General features: G+C 45.5%; 1 protein-coding gene across 2 annotated transcripts in view; it reads right to left on the minus strand.

Moving 5' to 3' along the window:
• AHCYL2 (adenosylhomocysteinase like 2) overlaps window positions 1–21,294 on the minus strand; it is an 86,126-nt gene that overhangs the window by 19,715 nt on the left and 45,117 nt on the right. Inside the window, exons 1-6 of one of the 2 annotated variants that reach the window (XM_088141463.1) lie at window positions 21,010–21,273; window positions 7,614–7,722; window positions 4,370–4,513; window positions 2,333–2,433; window positions 926–1,028; window positions 651–745 (exon numbers count right to left, since the gene is read on the minus strand). In XM_088141463.1, the coding sequence (XP_087997589.1) occupies window positions 651–745; window positions 926–1,028; window positions 2,333–2,433; window positions 4,370–4,513; window positions 7,614–7,722; window positions 21,010–21,066 (609 nt within the window). In that variant the 5' untranslated portion in view covers window positions 21,067–21,273. Of the gene's footprint in view, window positions 1–650; window positions 746–925; window positions 1,029–2,332; window positions 2,434–4,369; window positions 4,514–7,613; window positions 7,723–21,009; window positions 21,274–21,294 lie in introns of those variants that run through there. The other variant, XM_088141462.1, reaches the window with a different exon arrangement.

Here is a 21,294-nt window from a genome sequence, read left to right on the forward strand (position 1 = left end):
GGAGGCCTCACAACAAGCCTTCCGCATCTGACTGAGGTACCAAGCCAAGAAGAAGAACGTTCAGGTTCTCCCTACTCCTTGGTCCACACAGCGCATGGAAACGCTGTACGACCTGCAGTGCTTTAGTGGGCAGAAAGCATTCAATTCTTCATTGCCGTCTTTCAGAATACATCACCCCTACCCAGAAAATAAGCTGTTTCAAATGAAAGCAATACTGGATTTTACTCTAGTGCCTCGTTGTTGCCCCACAGTATCAGTCCAGGGAGAATGACTCCAGATGCATCTGCAGCAAGACTGCCTGAACTGAATGCCCACGTTGGCTTGGTCGGGCATCAGTGGGAGTAAAAGTCCCAACACGTTTGGAGCCCGCCAGCTTGGGAAAGGCGGAATTGGAGGTTCAGTTAAGTACAGTGAAAAAGTATTTCTTAATATCTTCCCACATATCTTCACAGAGCCTCTCAAATGTGGACCCATTTTGCCATTTTGGAATGAATGCTGGCCCTGGGGTCAAGGGGCAAAATGCACCCCAAATCGGGCAATGGGGAGGTTCTGAAGAGGAAAAATGGGCACCCCTAAGATGCCAGTCCAACGGAACGGGCCTAGCTCTCCGTGCTTCTGATTGCCAAGCAGACCCTGCTGCAGGGACTCACCATGTTCGGCTGCCACCCTTCGACATTGACACAGCGATCGATACACCACCAGAAGTCATCCTCAGATTCTCCCTTCCAGGCAAAGACAGGGAACCCTGGAAGAGAAACAGGGAGTGCCTTCCAATGGGCAGAAGAAGGATCACCATTCACCCAGCGACCCCAACGGATCGTCACACCCCCGTCCCATGGTCTGTTGAACCACCTTCAACCAAGCACCCCAAACCTTACAGCATGTGAGGGATTCCCTCCAGCGCGCCAGAAACACAAACCCTTACCGCTCTCAGCCAGGGCGGCTGCCACTTCGTTGAGGGTGGAGTAGATGTTGCAGGCGGCCCACCGGCACTGAGCCCCCAAGGCACCGAGAGTTTCCATGAGAACCTGGATCAAGGAGAACTGTGAGCGGCGGGTGGGGGAATGGCCAGGGGTACTCAATGCCCCCCCCCCGGGCCAACCTAAATGCTGGATTTCATTAACCACTACTTGTTACGGTTATTTTTATTTTCTATTTTAGCATGGATCATGCACATACTTGAGGGTATTTTAAGTACCAATAGCTCATTTTATACAGTTGTCAAATTTGCTGCATGTAGAAAGATATGACAGCTTAGGAACCTCCAGTCTGTAATATTAATTTCCTTCCAAATGCTAGGATTGTGGATGCCCAAATTTTGCTTCCATTTTCTCCTCTTCAAAACCAGCTACTGTATACTTCTCACTCTAGAGGTGGTCCTCATTTAGTGATCCCAATTGGGACTGGCCACTTGGTGGTTAAGTGAAGCGGTCCCTAAGTGAACCCATGACGGTGCTTACGATCTTCCTTCAGCTTTCCTTAGTTTTACAGACCTGCGAAGGTCGAAAATGCGAGGATTGGTCGCACTTTTTCTTCACCATTGTAACTGTGAATGGTCACTAAACAAGGGAGTTGCTAAATGAGGATGACCTGTACATACCTAGAAGATGCCCAAGAAACTCACATGGGATCAATCCACCAAGTGCCATCAACTGGGTCATTAAAAGAAAACACACAGACCCACAATCACACACAAAAGGGTGGCTGGAAGAGCAGGAATGGCAAGTGGCGGTGGCAGTGGGCCACTCAAGAAACAAGCCATGCCCAGAGCTGAAGAAGTGGTTATTTCAGCTGAAGCATCTAGTGGCATGTTTGGCATCATCCTAAACGAAAAATAGGGGTCCCTGAAAGCAACCAGGTAAGGGAAGGGAGGAGGGCAAGTGATGGGGTTTCTCTCCCACTATCAAATTTGAGCATGAGCCCATCACAAAAGGAGAAAGCGTGCATGGATGAGCATGTGTGACAGACAGCTGCTTCAGCTGTCCCCTAGACCATGATACCCTGCGTTGTCGGTGTATGGGACTATGAGAGGTTAAAATGGTGGTCTAAGCAGGTATGAGGGTGGGGGGTGGGGGTGGTAGCCTACAGACATCCCGGTAGCTGGACTCCAGAAGTATGACAATCCCAGCCCAACTGGCTGCCAGCAACTGTAAATTCTCTAAAAAAAGGTGCCAGTTTCTTGAACTCCCAAGTGAAAGAGGACTTCTGTAGGCAGGATTTCCCAGGGCTTTCCTGGAGCAGCCTACCCAGCCCCCGGGTCGTCTCCTCTCCTTGCCTGCTCCAGGCAAAGAACCGCCTCAGGCACTCGTGGGGACCGCGTGGCGTCACTTACAGCAGTTTGAGCCGTGATGTGAGTACAACCCACGATCTTGGCTCCGGCCAATGGCTTCTCTCCCTGAGCACGTTTCCTCAAGGCCATGAGCGCAGGCATTTCTAGGAAGGAAGAGAAGGAAAACGCGGTCCAGCAGAAGACAGGAAACGCTGAGTTTAAAACTGGGCCAGGAAGGGGTGGGGGAAGATGAAAGGAAAAAAATCCCAGTCTGCCCTAAGACGAGCTTACACTGTTGAGGGGCTTTCAAGCATTTCTTCTCTCCCCTTCTACCCAAAGTTGCATCAATAACTAAATCTACTTATTTAAAATCAAGATAAATGAAAACAAAATGGCGAGCCCGGCTAACATCTTAAAGACATATCCCTGGCCAATACAGCCCAGGGCCTGGGATTTACCGGAATTCCTAACGGGAATTCTTTATTTTTATGTACATAGATTTAAAATCGCTTGACTCCCAATGAATCCGGGCACTTTGCACAATGCATTTAGGGATCTTTGGCCTGGAGGAATGAAGGAAACAGATGGGAGCCCTCCTGCAGCTCTGAAGCAGGCCTGCCCTAAAGCTGCTTCTCCAAAGTTTTTTAAAAGCCCCAAATGGGAGGTCTCTCTGCCCCCCTTCTCCACTCCAGGTGGCTTCTTCCAGAGACTAGCTCATCTTAAACCACCTTCAGAGTCCCCATCACATCTCCCTAGATGGGGGAAAGAGGGGAGGAGAGAGAGAGCGAGAGATCAGCAGAAATAGCTCATTTGTACCAGCAGGATTACAGTTTTGTGGGTTTTTTGCAGCATGACTGGAACCTGGGAATTAATTCGGCTCTGCTCTCTTTCGTAGCTCTGGCACCAAACAGTTCAGCGATCTGATCACAGCCAAGGGATTAAAGCAAAGAGTGGAGGGAACTTTACAAAGATGCCAGGAGCAGCCAAAGGCATTCTCGTCAGTTCTCACGCAAAGGAATTCTTAGGAAAAAAAAATACTAAGGTGCTTTTTGACAAACACGTTCAACTACACAAGGATCTTAAAAAATGACGGTCTCTGTGCTCACAGGACGTGTGGTACAAAAGTAAACAATCCGTATGGTCTGGTTCCCACAATCTGCTCAGATGGTGATGGGCAGAACGATGAATATCAAACCACAAAATACCCTTCTCCATTTTAGTTTTATCTAGGGCAGTGTTGTCCAAACTTGGCCACTTTAAGATGAGTGGACTTCAACTCCCAGAATTCCCCAGCCAGCATGGGAGTTGAAGTCCACTCATCTTAAAGTGGCCAAGTTTGGACAACACTGATCTAGGGTGATCTGTGAACTCAGCCGCTGTAAAATCACGTACTGGTTGAGAAAGTGCTCAAGTGAAGGCCTTCTGCACCAGCAGAGGGGAAGACGGGGGGTTACAGGGCAGAACGTGGCAGGACAACTATGGCTACTGGTTCTCCCCTTTCTGGCGTTATCATTTGGGGACAGCCTGCCTTTACCTTACCAGGGTAAGGTTGGCACCCATGTTTAGCCCGGTCATTGAAAAACCTAGTGGCTACATTTGCACAACATGCTGAAGTTGGTTAGTTTGTGACAGAGCCCATGTGGTGAACACGTGATCTGTGTGAATCCAGGAAGTGAACTAGCTTAACTATGTGAACTGTGTTGCGTGAACCCAGCCTTTCTGAATTTAAAAAGCCATTTTCCCATGCTAACTGAGCAAACGGTAGCATGAAGCGATTTTTCTGGAGGGTTTCATGCAATCAGACTTGCTTAGAATGTAGCGAACAAGACAATCCATGATTCTGGGAACCCATCTCCTGTCCTGCGCCAGTTCGTCAGAAATGCTTCGTTTACCCCCTTTTGGGCGACTGGGACAGACCAGAAGGGTGAATTCTACATCTTTGGCCACTGAACTGTACCAGGGTGGGGATGGGCAGCTCATGGCCACAAAGACCAAGAGGCTGCTGCCCGCAGCTGCAGCCTGTGAATCAAGCCAAGTCACACCAAACCGATATATAAATCTTGACCCAGGAAGCAAAGGCCGGCGGGTTGCTCTCCCAACCTTGTTCCGCAATTTCGATTTCCCTGCGCCCAAACTCAGCCTGCTTGATGTTCTTCACGCAGAAGTCACTGCCCCCTTTGCTGCTCTTCTGCTGCTTGTCCCGGGGAGAGGTCTCGTCATCAGAGCTGTCGGTGTAGGAGGCAGCTGGAGAAAGCAGAGACAGAAAGGGCGGTGAGGAAGCCATCACGGGGTCCGCTGAGATGGTGGACAGTGAGACCCAGTGCGGAGCGGGGTAGGACAAAAGCAGCAAAGGTGGAGGAGCAAAACTGGTGGGCCAAAGAAGGAAGAGGGGATATTTGTCCATCTAACCTCCAGGACTGGCGCTGTGGCACCCCTGTCTTGGAGGCAAGGCCTACACAGATGGGAAAACATCTAGCTCTTCAATGCCATTGCAGAAACCGCTTGCAAGGGGCACGGCCTCTGATTCTGAGACAATTCTTGGACTGAATCCTGGAAGGCAACATGCACCGACAGGTCTGTTTTGCAATACCACAGCTGGACTCCTGGACAACAGTGGCTGGAGGCCCTCCACAGCCGACACCCTCACACCAGGTTTCTGTTAAAGGGGTCCTGTACTGTTGGTGCAGATGATATCTACTTTAAAATTAAAATAATAACAACTGCTTGTCTTTTCAATAGACGTTTTCTGAAAGTGCCATTAAGCTGAGGAATTACGACAGAGCAGGAATTTCTAAGGAAGCCACAAAGACTTACTTTACAGAGGTAAACAGCATTTACTTTGGAACATCCATCCAGTTACAAAGCTGTGTGCTTGCGTCCATCATCTTCCTCTCCCATGATATAGGCTTGCCCACCACCCAAACCCCAGGGTCTAATTTGATCTGTCCATCCATCTATCTTTCCAAAGGCCTTGGTGGCCCCCAAGATACGAAAAATCAATTAAAACATTCACAGTACAATCCAGCATTAAAAAATTAAATCCACTTCATAAATTCATGACTCAACAATCATGAGGACAAAGAGAGAAAAAACAAAAATGAAAAATGAAAAAAAAACAAACCAGAATATGTGGCTATCGTGAACTTACCTGGAACTCTCCCTGAACTAACTGAGTTTTTAATGGCTGATGTGGGTCTTCCAGGCTGTGTGGCCGTGTTCTGGAAGTTTTGTTTCCTAATGTTTCGCCAGCACCTGTGACTTCAGAGTGCACTCTGAAGATGCTGGTCACAGGTGCTGGCGAAACGTTAGGAAACAAAACTTCCAGAACATGGACACACAGCCCGGAAGACCCACACCAGCCATCGTATGCCAGCCGTGAAAGCCTTCGACAATACATTGAGTTTTTAATATTTGTCCAGAAATAATCTGAGAGGGGATTAATTCAGTCTGCTGTACCAAGGGTCAAGAGGCCTACCTTGTGACAGAGGGCCTGTCAGCCTTACGAGGTAGACCAGACAGGAAACATGACCAGATGAGCTAATTCTACTTTATTGTAAAGCTACATGAACAGAATCTTGCAAGTCTGAAAATACTTCTCTCCCCATCCCCTTTACAGCCCAAGAAACTAGGGAGGGTCTCTCCTGAGCCTCTTTCTCCACCCACATTCCTGCTGGGGGCTCAGCTGCCTTTTATCTGACTGTTCCCTTGGCTGCGTCTTGTTGCCCTGTCTCCCAAGGTCATTCCCACCTGCCATTACAGTGCCACACACAGAGAAGGGGTAACTGTATTTTGTAGGCTAATGTACCAAATCAAGCTCCTTATGCTCCAGGAATCAGGTCTGTAAAGCAATCAAGTGGATCTTTCGCCTCTAGAACCTGAACTCAAGAAACTAACTCTTACGGATAGCGCGATCCCCTTTCTCTTTGAGGATGCAATTTTTGATTGATAGCCAAACAGTACCATTTGACAAAAGGCCGTTCAGTCCTAATGCAACGATTCTGCTATCATTTCAGCAAGTAAGTTTCCGCAAGCCAGAGTCTTGCGAAAACCTTTCTTATAGAGCAGCGTTTCTCCACCTCGACAACTTTAAGATGCGTGGACTTCAACTCCCAGAATTCCCCAGCCAGCATAGCTGGCTGGGGAATTCTGGGAGTTCAAGTCCACCCATCTTAAAGTTGCCGAGGTGGAGAAACACTGATATAGAGTCACTGTAAGCCTTCTCTACCTCTTTCCACTGATCTACCCAGAATACGACTCGGCTTTCTTTCTTGTGACCGAACTGTAAATTGAGCTGCAGCAGGAATAGCATCGTCCACAGACTCGCAAGAGAAGATCCTTGGGGCATCCATCCGATCGGTGGGAAAGTCTTCCTTTTCGTAAGGAAGGATCCCCGACGTGCACATGGAAGGCAAACTCCCTTCTGGGACTGCTCTGTACCTACTCAAGCTCGGTCACAATCAGAGACTGGAGTGGAGTCATAAATAAGCATTGTGAGCTTAAGTTCCAAAGACAGGATGGAATCAAGCATCATCTTGGATCTCATTCTTAAAACAAAGATGCGCCAGGGGAAAGCTACCGGCAGTTGAACCTCACTGGGACATCTCTGGCTGTAGCGGATTCTTCCTAACGGGAGGTCCTCCAGGTCTGTCACGAACCCCCCACCCACTTCTCCCAAGTTTTGCACTAGCACGGCCGTGCTCCCCTAGGGCCAAATGAGCATACGTGCTTTCTCAACTCCTCCTAGGCCAGCAGGCACAATACTTTGGAAACGCTACGGAAGGGAGCTATATGGCACCTTGCAGGCAGGAAGGACAGATAAAAATCCTTTTTTAAAGAAAGGATTAAAGGAACCGCTTTCGCCTTTAAGCCTTCTTACCATCGCTGCCTTTTTAATGAGAATGAATCTGAAACGATTCTGGCTCAAAGAGTTGCATGATAGGGCACATACTTTCCAAAAAGAAAATCTACATCAAAGATGCTTTTACCAGAAATGATTATTACCGAATCTCCCTGATGAGTGATTTCAGCCTTCTTGATTTCAGTCACGATGGCAATCAATTTGGTTTCAATCTAAGCTACCCCACAAACAAGCCCTGAAGGCCTTTGCTCCGTCCTGCTTTGCTTCCCACCAGTGAGTTTTCAGTGGTATACTGGCCCTTGATATGGAGGCTCCTCTGCACCGTTGTGGGGAAGGATGTTGTTAAGACCTCCCTCCCTGTCATGAAGTTTTCAAAACGCCTTTCCAAACCGTTTACTGCATCCTGTGGCAATGAATTCTGTGTAACAATTCGGAAGCAGGGGACAGGACAGGAGAGGCCCGAAAAGGTCTCCGAGAAGCACGTACCGGAGCTGTAACTGTCCGTCGATGACTGAGAAATGGAACGGGATAGCGAACGGCGGCCGATCTTCGTGGGGCGCTTGTTGAATTCTTGCTTTTGGTCAGCAAACTGGATCTATGAAAAGAGAAACCCAGACTTAGCAAAGGGGGCACGGACAGAAGAATTAAGGTCAAACAGAGAACGGCGCTGTAGTCAGACTCAGCCGCGCTTTCTTCATCCAGAAGCCTTCTCAAGGCACTTAATAGCTTCGCGACTTCCCCTCTATCAGTCCCACCCGATATTAAGGAAATCACAACTATCTTCCAGGTTTGTTTTACCTTTGCTCACTCAGCCACATCCCAATTTAAGAGCTCTGCACTTAAACCACTCTAAACATGGTCAAACGTCTCAGCGTCCCAGAGGGTCTTTGCTTGACACTTGCAACAAACACTGTTGACGGTTTTCTCCCTTCTTGCAAAGGGGAGCTCTCTGACTCAGCAGCCACCCCTCGTCCCTGGTGATCTAATTTTGCACACTAACTGCATGACTCCAAAGCCCCTCCAAGATCATGCTGCTGGAGTTCCTCTTAAAAAGCCCTAAATCAGGGTTTTTGCGATCCTGCTAGACATAGGGCATCTATTTCGTTACAGAAAATTCTGCCCCGGCCCCTCTAGGAACATCTCTGCCACGTGTAGTTGATTGAGATGATCAAGAGTCCCATCAACAAACCAAGTTGGGCCTGGGGGGGGGGGGTGTTAAAAAATATTAAAAGCGCAAAAGATTGTCTGCCCTCTTCTGAATGACCCTCCCCAATGGCAGATGCCAAAAGTGACAGGCGAAAGTAAAATTTAAAACAGAGATATAATTTCAAAGAAGATGATGTCAATAGATCAGTGTTTCTCTACCGTGGCAGCTTCCAGAGGTGTGAACTTCAATTCCCAGAATTCCCCAGCCAGCCTTGCTGGCTGGGGAATTCTGGGAGTTGAAGTCCACACCTCTGAAAGCTGCCAAGGTTGAGGAACACTGCTATAGACGGACAGATAGTTACTACAACTGTACATGTTGATGCTCAATATAATGTTAATAAAAAATACCAAGCAAAATACACAGAGTTGTTTTCATAATATTAAAACAAGGAAGAAGACAACTATCTTCCACGTTTTTTCCAGGTATTAAAAAGGAGAAGACAAAAACAATTCTATTCCACAGAAATTCACAAATCAGACTCAGTCACTGCTTTCACCAGCCAAGAATCCCCAAATTCTGTCCATTTTTATGTATTTGCTCAATAGGATCAACCTAACAGCACTTCAGGGACGGTGGAGGGGACAGCGACCCACACTCCAATCCAAACCCTTTTTCCCATAACTGCAAGGGGGCTGGTCTCTGACCAACTGAATTGACAATGTCACTTGATTTCCAGAAATGCCATTTAATCGAATGCTCAGATTTAATAAGTTATTTACAAGGACAAATGTAACAGATGACCTTGAATTTCTTACGCAGTCAACACTAGAGATGGTAGCTGTTTCTTGCACACCAATGCATTCCTGAGAAATCTCAAAATTAATTTCCAGCTCGAACAAGATAAGGAATGTTAAGTCTGCAATGGTTTGGAGGGAATACCGCAAAATCTATATACATGATGTTTGCAAGGCTCCATGTTTAAGTGGGAGTTCCTGAGTCCTGTATCCTGTGTCCATTGCCCATTCTTGACTTTTATGTCACACACAGCTATCTCAAATACTGCTTCTGCACCAGGGATCGCTACCTCCACCCCAGAATCACTTAAGGGACTTGGGGATGCCCAGCTCAGAGCAGGTTCTGCAATGAAGGATGTTGGGTTGGGTGGCAGCTCTGACTCCCAGAATTCCCCAGCCAGCAGCCAGCTGAGTTTGCACCATAGGAGGAAGTATAGTTTGCCATCAGACCATATGCCCTGGGCGTGGTGGTAGAAAAGAGCTGACTGGTTGTGGTCTCACGCGTACCGTGGCTAAACCATCTCACTCAGGCCAAGTCCAGTAATATAAAACAGCCCCAGTAGGTTTTACCAAAGAGCGAAGGAACTGGAATGTTGAAAAACCAGCTGAATTTAGTCTCCTATCAAACAAAGGAGCAGTTAAATTTGCTGTATCTAATCTGTGGAAAGCAACTTTCTCCTTATTCAATGAGAGACCATGAGCTCCTTGCACCAACCCAACTTCCCCAGTGACTTGTTCCTCCTAAAGGTCATTCCAGGATGATGGAAGTGCTAGAGATGTAGATCTCCACTAAGCAGGTTGGCAGCGGTGAAAGGCTCTTGTTAGATTCCAAAGAATTGCTGCTAGCAACTATACCCAGTACTAATCCAGACCGATAAATGGGCCAAGTGTTACTCCTGTTAGATGGACTCACATCAGCTGAATGACTGTCCCCCAAGAGCACTCATTCATGACCCTTTCAGGTTGGAGAGAAGCGCTGCAGGGAGGGCTGTAAGGCTCTGTCCCGGGCCCTGTCATGTCCAAGAGTTTTATCCAAGACTTGGATGAAGGAGTTGAGGGAACACTCAAGTTTGCAAATGACCCACAAGCTGGGAGGGGTGGTTGATGCTTTAGATGAAGGAAAGGCCATTCAAAAACATCTAGACGGGCTCGAGCAGCAGGCTGAACTGAGTGGGACGGAATTTACCAGGGAGAAATGTAAAGCTCTGCATCTGGGGAGGAAAATCTGAGACCCAAATGCAGGATGGGGGAGACCTAGCTTGTAGTGTATGTGAAGGGGATCTCAATAGCCCTGCTGACCGCAAGTTAAACACACACCAGCAGTGTGCTAAAAAGGCAAATGCCATCTTGAGGTGCATTAACAGGAGCAGAGAGTCCAGATCATGGGAAGTCACTGTTCCATTGTCAGACCAGAGTTTTCCATTGCAAGAGATCACCCTACAGAGGCTGATGGTCCTCTCTCAGGGTACTTCAGTGGATCTAGCTCTGAGCAGGAGATTGGATTAGACGACCTCTAACATCCCTTCCAACTCTTATTACTCTAATGCAGTGTTTCTCAACCTGGGCCACTTTAAGACGTGTGGACTTCAACTCCCAGAATTCCCCAGCCAGCATTCTGGGAGTTGAAGTCCACACATCTTAAAGTGGCCCAGGTTGAGAAACACTGCTCTAATGCCTTGATGAGCGTAAGATAGAACAAAAGCTCTGAAACGTGAGCTTGAGGTACTTATCTGGTGAAAGTTCCTGGCAGTACAGCAAAAACCCAACCATTTTTAATTCGAAATACTGTACAGTTCCGTTTCTGAAGTTTTATTCAGCAGGTTCAGATCTAAGATAACTCCTCAGTTTGTCCTCCTAAAAGAAACTTGTCTAAACATCAGAACTTGACAATCACAGCCTCTGTCAGAGTTACCAGTGAGCTAAGACATTCACTACCTCAGGACAGGTTGTCCCATGGAGCAACCTGATTCTTGCATGGTGACTTCTATGTCCAGTAAAGCAACTTCCAAACCTGGTTCTCCTGCCATGTGGCAGGCCTCACTGCTATGAAGATTAAGACACTCAATTTGCCAAAAGGACACGTCATCCATCAACCCCAAGACCCTGTTCCATGAGGACCAACTGAGGTTGAATTCTGCACCTCTTGCCACCGGAGCCCACTGCTCCCACCAACGGAACCATCCATCTACCCCGAGGCAAATGGTGAAGGCCAATTCCATCCACCAGCCACTACTGCCCGGAGTGCGGAGAAACTGTGGCTGAGAGAGGGATGCTCCGAGGTTAAAGTTTCAGTTGTCTCCAAAAAAAATGGGGAAGGCAGACAGAATGGGACCTCTGCTAACTGACAAATCCCCTCACCTTGGCTTTAATCTCCAAGTCACCATTCCCCGTGGACTTCTTCTGACCAGGCATGGTGCTGTGTCCTGAAGCTCTCTTGGAGCCAGCACCTGAGAGGCAGGTGGCCGTCCCTTTATACCTTTCCTGCACTGGCAATCCTGCCTGCTCTGGTTTCACCTCTTTGCTTGGGGAGGGAAGATGGGAGGGGAGGGGAGGAGAGGCTGAGATCGAGATTGAGGACTTGGTGGCTTCAACTCTCTTTCCAGGGCTCCATTTCACAGGAGAAGAAGCAGAGTGTGAAAAGGCACATGTCCTTAGCAAACCAAACCTTACTGCTTATTTCACCTTCCCCCTCCCATTTTTTCCCTCTCCTTTAATTTTTATTACCCTAACCGCAACATCATTAAGCTGTGGTTTCCAAAATAGCCTGCCTCATATATGCGTAACAATAGCTTATTTATATAACCAGTACATATTTTTTGCCTGTTATAATTAACTCAGTAATTAGGCACCTTTTAAATTCAGCCTCTCCCCCTCTTTCTCAACCTCCCTCTTCTCAGCCTCAGATCATGCTTAAACAGACGCCATTAGAATAAAGTTAACTAACAAGCAACTGAAACAATAAAGGCATTTATTAACCAAACCTGAAGAGAGCTGTTCCCCACCCACCCACCCCTTTGAAAATATTGCTCCGCTTTAGAGCAATTGCAAGATTTTGTGTTCTTCTACAGCCGGTTAATATCTCTTGCAAAAAAGCCAGGGTTGGCCCAACCTGACTCCCAGTGACTGCATGGAGCCCATCTCGACCTGTCCCCAGTGGTTTCAGATCCATTTTGGGGCATTCGTGATCCTGTTTCTTCGTCTTATCAACTGCCTTCCCTTTCACCTGTTTCTAGTTCATCATCTACCAACATCACAAGCCAGAAGTATATGAATTTCTGCTTGTTGATCGTCCCCTCTTGATTTGGTGATGATGGTCTGGTTGATCGGTCCTCCCTGCAGTCCACAGTCCTCTTGGTACCCATCTCTAAATCCATGATCTGAAGGGGTCTATCTTAATTTTGTGTCCGTTCACCTTTTCTGAAACCTGCCTATTCATTTGACATTTCTCCCTCTGTGCGTGTTTCTGGTGCTTTTCTGTTTGACAAGTGGAGCTGGTTTGTGAATAAATTCTCTCTACAAATGTTTCGGTAATTTCACCTTTCTGTTTGTACTGGCTTTTAATATTGTCATCCCGTCTGCTTTTAACTTCATTTGTCTCTATTGGTTATCTTCCATGATTATTTTAAATCCTACCTTTGCTGTAAGTTTCCTGTGATTCTCTGATCTTCTTAAAAAGAACTTTTCCCTTCCCTTATTCCTTTCCACCAGTTGCTGACCTTTTTATTTGAGAATACAGGGCCCCAAACCCAAACACGTGCTGTGCTTCTTTCTTAATTTTGGTACCTCCTTGACAAAAGAGAGGAAGGAGGAAGGCCAGGGGCTCGTAGATAGGTTTGTTCTTACTTTCCAAGAGGAAAAAAAACCCTCATTCGGCCACCACCCGGCACTCAAGAGTGCAGACCCAAAAGAACGCATCCACCGGCTTTTTTGCAGGGCTGCCTGGAAGTAAAGCCTACAGCGTGGCTTGGCAGTGGTTGTTAAAAGACTGCTAAAAAGTGGCCCTCCCAAATCTGCAACAGAGACCTCCAAACTGCACCTTAGCCCATGCCCCAGCCCTCTTTAAACATCCCGTGCTTAGACAACCCTTGTGTCTTGATAGCTGCAAGGGAAAACGCTACGACTGGGATACGACAGACGGAAGATGAACCGCTGTGTCCTGTGAGTCGGTCACCAAAGCATCCTTCATCTGTCCTGAGGGGCCGTAATTAAGACGTGGGAAATGTCTTGCTCGCCCTTTCGTCTGTTTAGAAGAAAAAGGCAAACCATTGGTTTCACAACGTTCTCCTTAGACAGGTGGGGAACCAGCTTCCTCGAGCACATTTTGCTAGTTGTGTGGCAAGAGGCTTATTTTCAGAAATGGTGAGAGTCTGAAGAAGCGACCATCGATGCGTGATGCCGTGCTCGCCCACAGCTGGATTAGATCGAGCAACTGTTCAGTCGAGCTTTCTTTCCCGAAGAGACTAAAAGCTGGCCACAGAGGTATCCTCCAAATGAACCAGCTTTAGTCCAAACCATTCTAGGACAGCCAAAGAACAGGGAAGGTGTCTGAAAAACAGCACCGGCCCACAGAATGGGGGAACCTGAGTACCTCCCCATATTTTGGTGGGTTGTCCACTGAAACCTGAGCAGACGCCCCACTGAGGTCACAAAATATGAGTCTGGTGTTAACTTCTAAAGGTATGTACAAAGAAATGCTTACTGTTTCAAATTCATACCACATTGTGCGGAGAGTGAGGGGTTAAGCTCTTTAATGAAGGACTATCATGCCTACCCATTTTAAAATTTTATTTTATTACGAGTTTTTTTTTAAAAAAACCCAACAATGGTTATATAAATTTGATATATAAATAAATATAAATAAATAAAAAATAACAAAACTCAAAACAAACAAAAGTAAAAAACAAAAGAACATAATTTAGCAATAACAGGAAACAGAAAAAAGAATAAAATAGCCGTTCCATGCATCTGACGAAGCAAACTGTAGCTCACGAAAGCCAATACCTTTCCATAAAATTACTAAGTTGGAAACGGTGCTACCAGACTCCTCCTGGCTTTTGGCTGCTATAGACTAACTCCGCTCTCCTCCTACAACACTTGTATATCAAGTATTAAACACTATAGGAAAATTTCAAATTAAAAAGGGGGAAAAAAAAGGCTCTATTGTTGGAAAATATCATGCCCGCCTGGCAACTTTTGGTATTTTAAACAATAAAAGGCAACAGCCACACTTTCCTGAGTAGGAAGATCAGTAGCTACAACACTTCAAGGGTTAAGTACAGGGAGTCCTCAGTTTAAGAACGAATTCCGTTCCCAAGATCTGTCCCTAAGTTGAATTTGTACATAAGCCAGAACAATATTATTATATAATGCTGTATAAGCAGTATTATGCAATGAACTTGAACCATTGTGTATTTAACTCGAATTTTGTTACAATAACCCATAATTATGGGCTATCTGTAAACCGGGCATTCTTAACCAGGGGACTGCCTATAGAGACATTCCTAGCAATGTTAGGTTATTTTAAAATGAATATTCAGAAATAAACTTGGGCTCTAAAGTGTGTTCTGTTACTGCAAACACTGAAAACTGTCCTGTGCAACCAAGTGCCGTAATGATATGCCCTGTGCAAAAATATTCCTTTCTGTTACGGCCACACCAGCCTGTCTGGCCCCCCGCCCCCAGCCAGCAAGCATCCTGAACAAACAGACGATGTTTAGTTTCAGTGATGAGTTTTAAAAGATTTCCCTCCCTTTTCAAAAACCATGTCTGTTCGTCCCAAGATTCCTTCTGCAATCCTCTCCTGTACGCGGATGGCGTCCTTTAGCTTCCGACGGAGCTGTGCTTAATTTTTCGAAAAGGAAGGGTGAATTGAAACCTCGCCCCCCCACCCCCCCAAGAACTGAGGTTGTAGGAGGAAGGTCTAATTCAGTGTTTCTCAACCTTGGCAACTTTAAGCTGCGTGGACGTCAACTCCCAGAATTCCCCAGCCAGCACACTGGCTGGGGAATTCTGGGAGTTGAAGTCCACGCAGCTTAAAGTTGCCAAGGTTGAGAAATGCTCGTCTATTTGCTAGGAAATGCTGTGCATCAAGGCATATGGTTCAACGAAATATTCCTCATCTCTTACGGCATCATGAAATGCCCTTCTTCATTGCTCATTTAACTCCCTACCTACAGGACAGGGCGGAGTGTTGTACCTATTTTACAGACCGGAGGACTAAGACGGCCGCCTGCCCAACGTGACTACATGTTCTTGCCTGAAATGATCATGACAAGGCAGCCTTTGCGACAACCGCGACTACAACCCCATGTTTTGGTGATATCCTTGGTGTGTTTTTACGGTATTCACGCTGTCGTATTTTGTAAGCCGCCCAACGTCATAACAGATTGGGGTGGCCTATAAATGTTCCAAACAAATACATAAGTAAGTGCTTGTTTTCCGAAACCGCCCTCATTTGGAAATGGCCAGGGGTCTCAGAAGAGTGATTGCACTTAACGGCCCATCTGAAGACCCAACAGGACTCTCTGGACCATCTTCCTCCAGGACACTGAAGATTTGGCCCAAGGCTTCTCCAGGCCAGGCTGTCTTTTCATTTCAACCTCGCCATTCCTTGTGCGGGAGCTGATGAAGGTTTCTTAGTTCAGTTATTCATAACAAGCAGCCTTCTTGAGGCTCACGATTAATTATACAAGGAGGTTAATCCAACAGCAGACCAAGTGTCAACCGTAATTGGCAACTCAAACTCTCAAGTAAATTGAAGCCTCAAACATGGACTTTTTTAAAAAAAAAAAAGGTCCTCCGGCCTCCTGTAGGGCCGGGAGTTCTTCATCTCTGAGCCTCAAAGTCCTCAAAATACTGCTAATCGGCTGCTAGAACTGGAATTCACTTTCCTATCCCGCCATTAGAGCAGCGAGCCATAATGGGGACTATCTGTGTTTGGGTTAGGGCAGAGCTTCTCAACCTTGGCCACTTTAAGATGGGTGGACTTCAACTCCCAGAATTTAGTATATAATTTAGTATATAAATTTACTAAATAAGTCAACTTTGGAAGTTGTAGAGCCAGAAGTAACTGGAGGGCACCAGGTATAGAAAGGGTTATGCACCAATTCACACCAGTTCCTGGAAAACTACACGCACACAGCCCTTGGTCTGGTCTCAGTAGCACAGAGTGCTTCTCTGCGGCACATTCTGATTCAAAGCTGACCCTTTTCTTCCTTTCACCGATAATGTCTCAGTGCCACTTTTAGTAGCTTCTCTACTGTACCACAGCACGGGAGACTTTTCAGCCTTCCTGGAACACTCTCGTGCCAACACAGGCTCCCGGCTTGAACATGGCTAGGCCTTGCTGCTGTTCTTGAGCCCTCGCATTCTGGATGAAAAGGTCCTGGAAAGCAGATCCTGCAAGACTCTTGGGAAACTTTAGCTGGGTGGATGGAAAAGGCGAGACTGTCTCCTACTTTCCACATCCTCATCCTGCAACAACAGTTATTGTTTCCTCTGCTGCACCCACTGGACCTCGGGAAGAAACTGACCCCTGGAACTGAGCTCTCTCTTTCTCACTCCTTGGCGCATATTTAGATTTCTTCACTCTCAAGAGTGGCACTAGGAACTTCTAAAGATGCTGACGGGCTGCCCTGCCTTCCCCAAGTGTGCCTCAGTTAACCTGGAGTTAACACCTGAGAAGACGCTGAGACCCACCTGAGGAGTGCAGAAGCAGACTTGCTCTGCCATGTGCAATAAAACTTCCTGGTGGAGAAATGATGCCTTAGACCAACAGGAGGGGATTATGAAAGAGAAGCTTCACAGATCTCCAAGGGGGGCCCCATCAACTCTAGACGAAGTGTCAACATCAGTTCTCCCTCCAGAGCGGTAACTGCACATACCAGAAGGACTTTGTGCCAAGACTTTTAAGGATTTAGCAGAGGGTTAAGATTCCAGGCTGTGGCAAGGCCGTCACAGGAGTTGGAGCCTTGGGAGGATTAACACTACCCATTTAACTCTTCCAGTTCTTGAATGCTCTCACACACATCCACATCCACAGGCACAGGCACAATCTTCAGGTGTGGAGTCCTCGGTGCTCTCTGAGCTTGGTTTGTTGATTGCAGACGTTTCATTACCCGGCTAGGTAACATCATCCAGGGCTTATGAGTGTGGGGTTCGCTCTTTTCTTCTTCTTTTCTTTTCCTTTCTGATAACAGGGAAGTTTCCTTTCCCCCATTTCTCTGGCACATCATCTATGTCTCAAAGTCAGTACATGAAATTTCAGCCAAATCATCCATGAGCTCCTCTAAGCAAACTAAGATGCCATTCCTATCGCCCTGGAGCACTCAACCCATTTGAAGTTTACAACTGATTTATAGAATCCTCTTCTCAGAGAAGACCAAATAAAAAAAAGAGTTGAGGAGTTCTGTCTTTTCTTTTAACATCTTCCTGTCTTCTCTGAGCAGCTGATAGACTAATTCTTTTATCCTCCTTTTATTCTGGACAGATTTGAACAGAAGGAGCATTTTTTTTTGTTCTTACCCTCTGTTCCTGACCTTCTGAGTGTAGCTTTTCCAACAGCAGCTCTTACAGACTGTTCACTCGTCTTTTGCCTTTCTATCTGGAACTTACGTTCTTGGCTAAACTTAATTATTTCATGAGTTTATCTGTCAACTGCCCAGAGGACATCATTAATGATTATTATAACAAGCAGTCTCAATTTCTCCATACAGCCATTATTCTGATAATGCTTGAAGGAGCTACTCAGGCTATGGCTGACACAGTAAACTCTCTTTTTAAAAAGCAAATAAATTCGTTTTTTTAATACTTGCTGTTCCTTGGCTTTCTAGGACTATAGTCAAAGAGAAAAGTTATTTGATGATCAATCTGGTGTTTTCTCTGAACTTCTTTTCTGATTGCTTTATCCCACACAAACCTATGAACTGAAGTTGAGGCTGAAGGCCCTGTCTGGAATTAGCAGAGATGAACTTGCAATCAGATGCCACCTTCATGGCAATGCCCTCTAAAGGGTTCAGCAAAGCTTACTTCTTCAGTACTTTTGGTTCAGGCCAAAAGCTTTCATTTTCCTAGATTTTAAAAAATATTATCTGAATTTGTTTATTCTGCTGCTGCAAAGCTTTTACATTTTTATTACTGCTGTTATTTAGTAAGTTTGTGTCAGCCTTACAAGGCAGACCAGACAGGAAACAAGACCAGATGAGCTTATTCTACTTTATTGTAAGGCTACATTAACAGAAGAACATCTCTCCCCTGTCTCCTTTCAGCCCAAGAAACTAGGGAGGTCCCTTCTAAGCCTCTTGCCCCGTCCACATTCCTGCTGTGGGCTCAGCTGCCTTTTATCTGACTGTTCCCCTGGTTGCATCTCATTGCCCTGTTTCCCAAGGTCCTTCCCACATACCATTACATTTTGAGATACTATTATAATGCATGACAGATTTGCCAACAATGTATTAAAAAGCAGATAAAATCTAATAGCTATTTTAATAGCTAATTATTTTGCAAATTATTCTACAAAACTAATCTTCTTTTAATTAACTAATCTTATAGCAGGTTCAGGCTAGGATTAAAAGCTAGCCTTTAAACCATGACACATATTTACAAATCCTGAAGCATGATTTTGTATTAAATGTAGAAATCCTATCTTTGCTCCTAGAATTAAAGCTTTCTGCAAAACTCTAATAGTTACCCAACAATTATGACAACTAATGAGTGCAATGAAAGAGGTTGTTATAAAAATTGATTCCCTTTACTAAATTTGTAATCAATTAATTGCATAGGGTTCAGGTAAATCAAAATGCATCCATAAAAGAGGGAATTGTTGACATATTCAGAGATATGGAAAGGAAGATAAGAAAAGTATAATCGAAACAACCTCACACAATCTCGAATGTCACCTTTGATAATGTCAGCCATATCTCATTTTGCTAATTGCACTATAACAAAGCCAGAATTAATTGATTTTCAAATTTCAACACAGGTGCCCGTTAACACTACAATATCAAGGTAAAGTATTTTTAAATTTATTAAAAACAAATCTCCTCTGGAAGATTTAGCACCTGTTCCAAGCACACACACACACCCCCGGGGAAACCACAACTGGAATGCCCACGGGCACTCTGCTGGCTCAACCACTGTTAATTGCACCATATTCTCCCAAAGACCATCTCAGAACAAGAAGGCAAAATAAGTGCTGTTTTTAGTGTGCCAAGAGATTCTGCTTCATTAGGCCAGGAAAAAAAAGGACCGTGTGAGTATTCCAAAGGAAATATGAGTAAATTGCTCTTAATGTTAGTAACAATTACAGAGGTCCCACCCCCCAAAAAAAGAAATTCCATACCAAACTATTTCATAATTGCTGGCCAAGTTGGTATCTACTGGGAGAAATCAGATCCTTCAACATCAAGTACCCAGATTCCCAGGAAATGTCTTTCCACTCCAAAACATTTTCAAGGGCGATAATAAAAGGTTTAGGATCAGTCCTGGCAACTTCTAAAAATAAAGACATGCAACAATTTTTATTTCTGTCAACTCTTAATAGGCAGGGAGGCCGTGGGAAGAAGGTAGGACTTAAAGTTCTGTAAAGCCTGTACACGCTGATCCTAAGGTAAGTTAACATAATGCAATGTAAGGAGCATCTCTGAAGGGTTGGGGGGGTGTCTTGAGTAATGCAGAAGGGGGCATGGGGACATTCCTGCCTAAAACGTCCAGGATGAAGCTGTTCACTCTTGAAGGAGCAATTCCTCCAGCTTAGGAACACTTCTTGATAGAATATGGGTCAAGGCTTCTGCAGACCTAAGAGCATTTAATTATTTTTAGCTGCTCTACGTTTCTTTTTTAACAGAGAGATGCCTCTGCAAATCAAGTCAGCAAAACTTCCAAAATGATATTGGTAAAGATAGAGGCATAAGATATGTGAAAAGAAATCTAAGACTTATTTATAACATTCAGTAGAACTATATGCCCAACCATGCCGGATATTAGATTTTGTAAACCGACTTCGTTAGCACCTCGCCATTCTTTTAACATTAAAAATAACACTACAATAGTGGTCATTTTTATTAAGAGTTCAGTTTATTGTATCTGTTTCATATCATGCAATTTAGTCGTGTCAAAAAGCACTGTCATTCTGAGTGTGCCAGAAATATGGAGTCTGTAATGCATCAGGATAAAACTTAAAATCAACATTATTGTGGACCTGCTTAAAAAAAGGAAGCCCTGTTTATACTTCATATTCACCTTAAACTCATTCAGAAGCAAAGACATACTAGGAAGAAAAAAAAGAGTGCATATGGGGTAACTGCAAAAACAGTTAAATTTAAAGCAAAGTAATTTATGCAGGAAAAAAGGAAGCTGTTTTGATTAGCCCTGGAGAGGACGAACCTGTTTAGATGCGAGAATCAACTTCTGCAAAAAAGGGGTCTAGCGAATTATCTACTTCCCATCAGGAAAAGCACCTATCTTGCTAAGCAAGGACCAACTATTTTAAGCCCCCCGTCTATCCTCTTGTGGATCAAGCATCTGCCAATGTCACAGCAAGGACATCCTGAAGCCCCCCCTTTTCTGCCAACTGGAAAATCCAAAGGGCAATTGCCGTAGGTTAGATTGTCCATTTCTCACCTCCCATTACCCAAATTTTTGACGCCCAGGGTGACGGCCCCATCTTGCCATTGTTGGCAAGCAGGTGGTCATGCATCTTCACCAGCAACGCTGCTCTGTGAGGAAGCCGAGTAACGGTGCAAATGGCATTTTGACCCTCATCCATTTGCAAGCCAGTTTGCTCACTAAGCACAGTCAGGATGAGGAGTTGAACCTAACTCACTTTAGCCTTGAAAAGATATTAAATCCAAGCTAAAGCACATCACACAATGGAAATCCCCCTCTCAAGTCCAAGGGTCCCCCCCTACTTCTTATTAATGGAAGCTAAACACAGTTGACTCACCATCCAGTCTGGCAAATGGAAAGCAGAGGTTCCTTCGCTGTTCTCCCACTTCTCCATCCCAGATACTTTGGAGACAGTGGGTTTGTAAGGAGGCTTTGGTTTGGCTCTACAAAGCCAGGCAAGTGTGAACACCAGAACTCACAAGGGCTGCGCTGTGTCTTCTCAAGAAATCGACAGAACGGCTGGCTCTCTGGAAGACGGTGTTTTGTCTGTGGCGCAAGTCCTTGGCCAGATTAAGGCTTCAGATTCCAGAACTCAAACAGATACTTCAAAGAAAGCCCTCTG

Source organism: Python bivittatus, unplaced genomic scaffold, assembly GCF_059951505.1.
Source record: "Python bivittatus isolate LINGU-HERP-01145 unplaced genomic scaffold, Pbiv_v1 ctg000330_np1212, whole genome shotgun sequence".
Taxonomy (NCBI): domain Eukaryota; kingdom Metazoa; phylum Chordata; class Lepidosauria; order Squamata; family Pythonidae; genus Python; species Python bivittatus.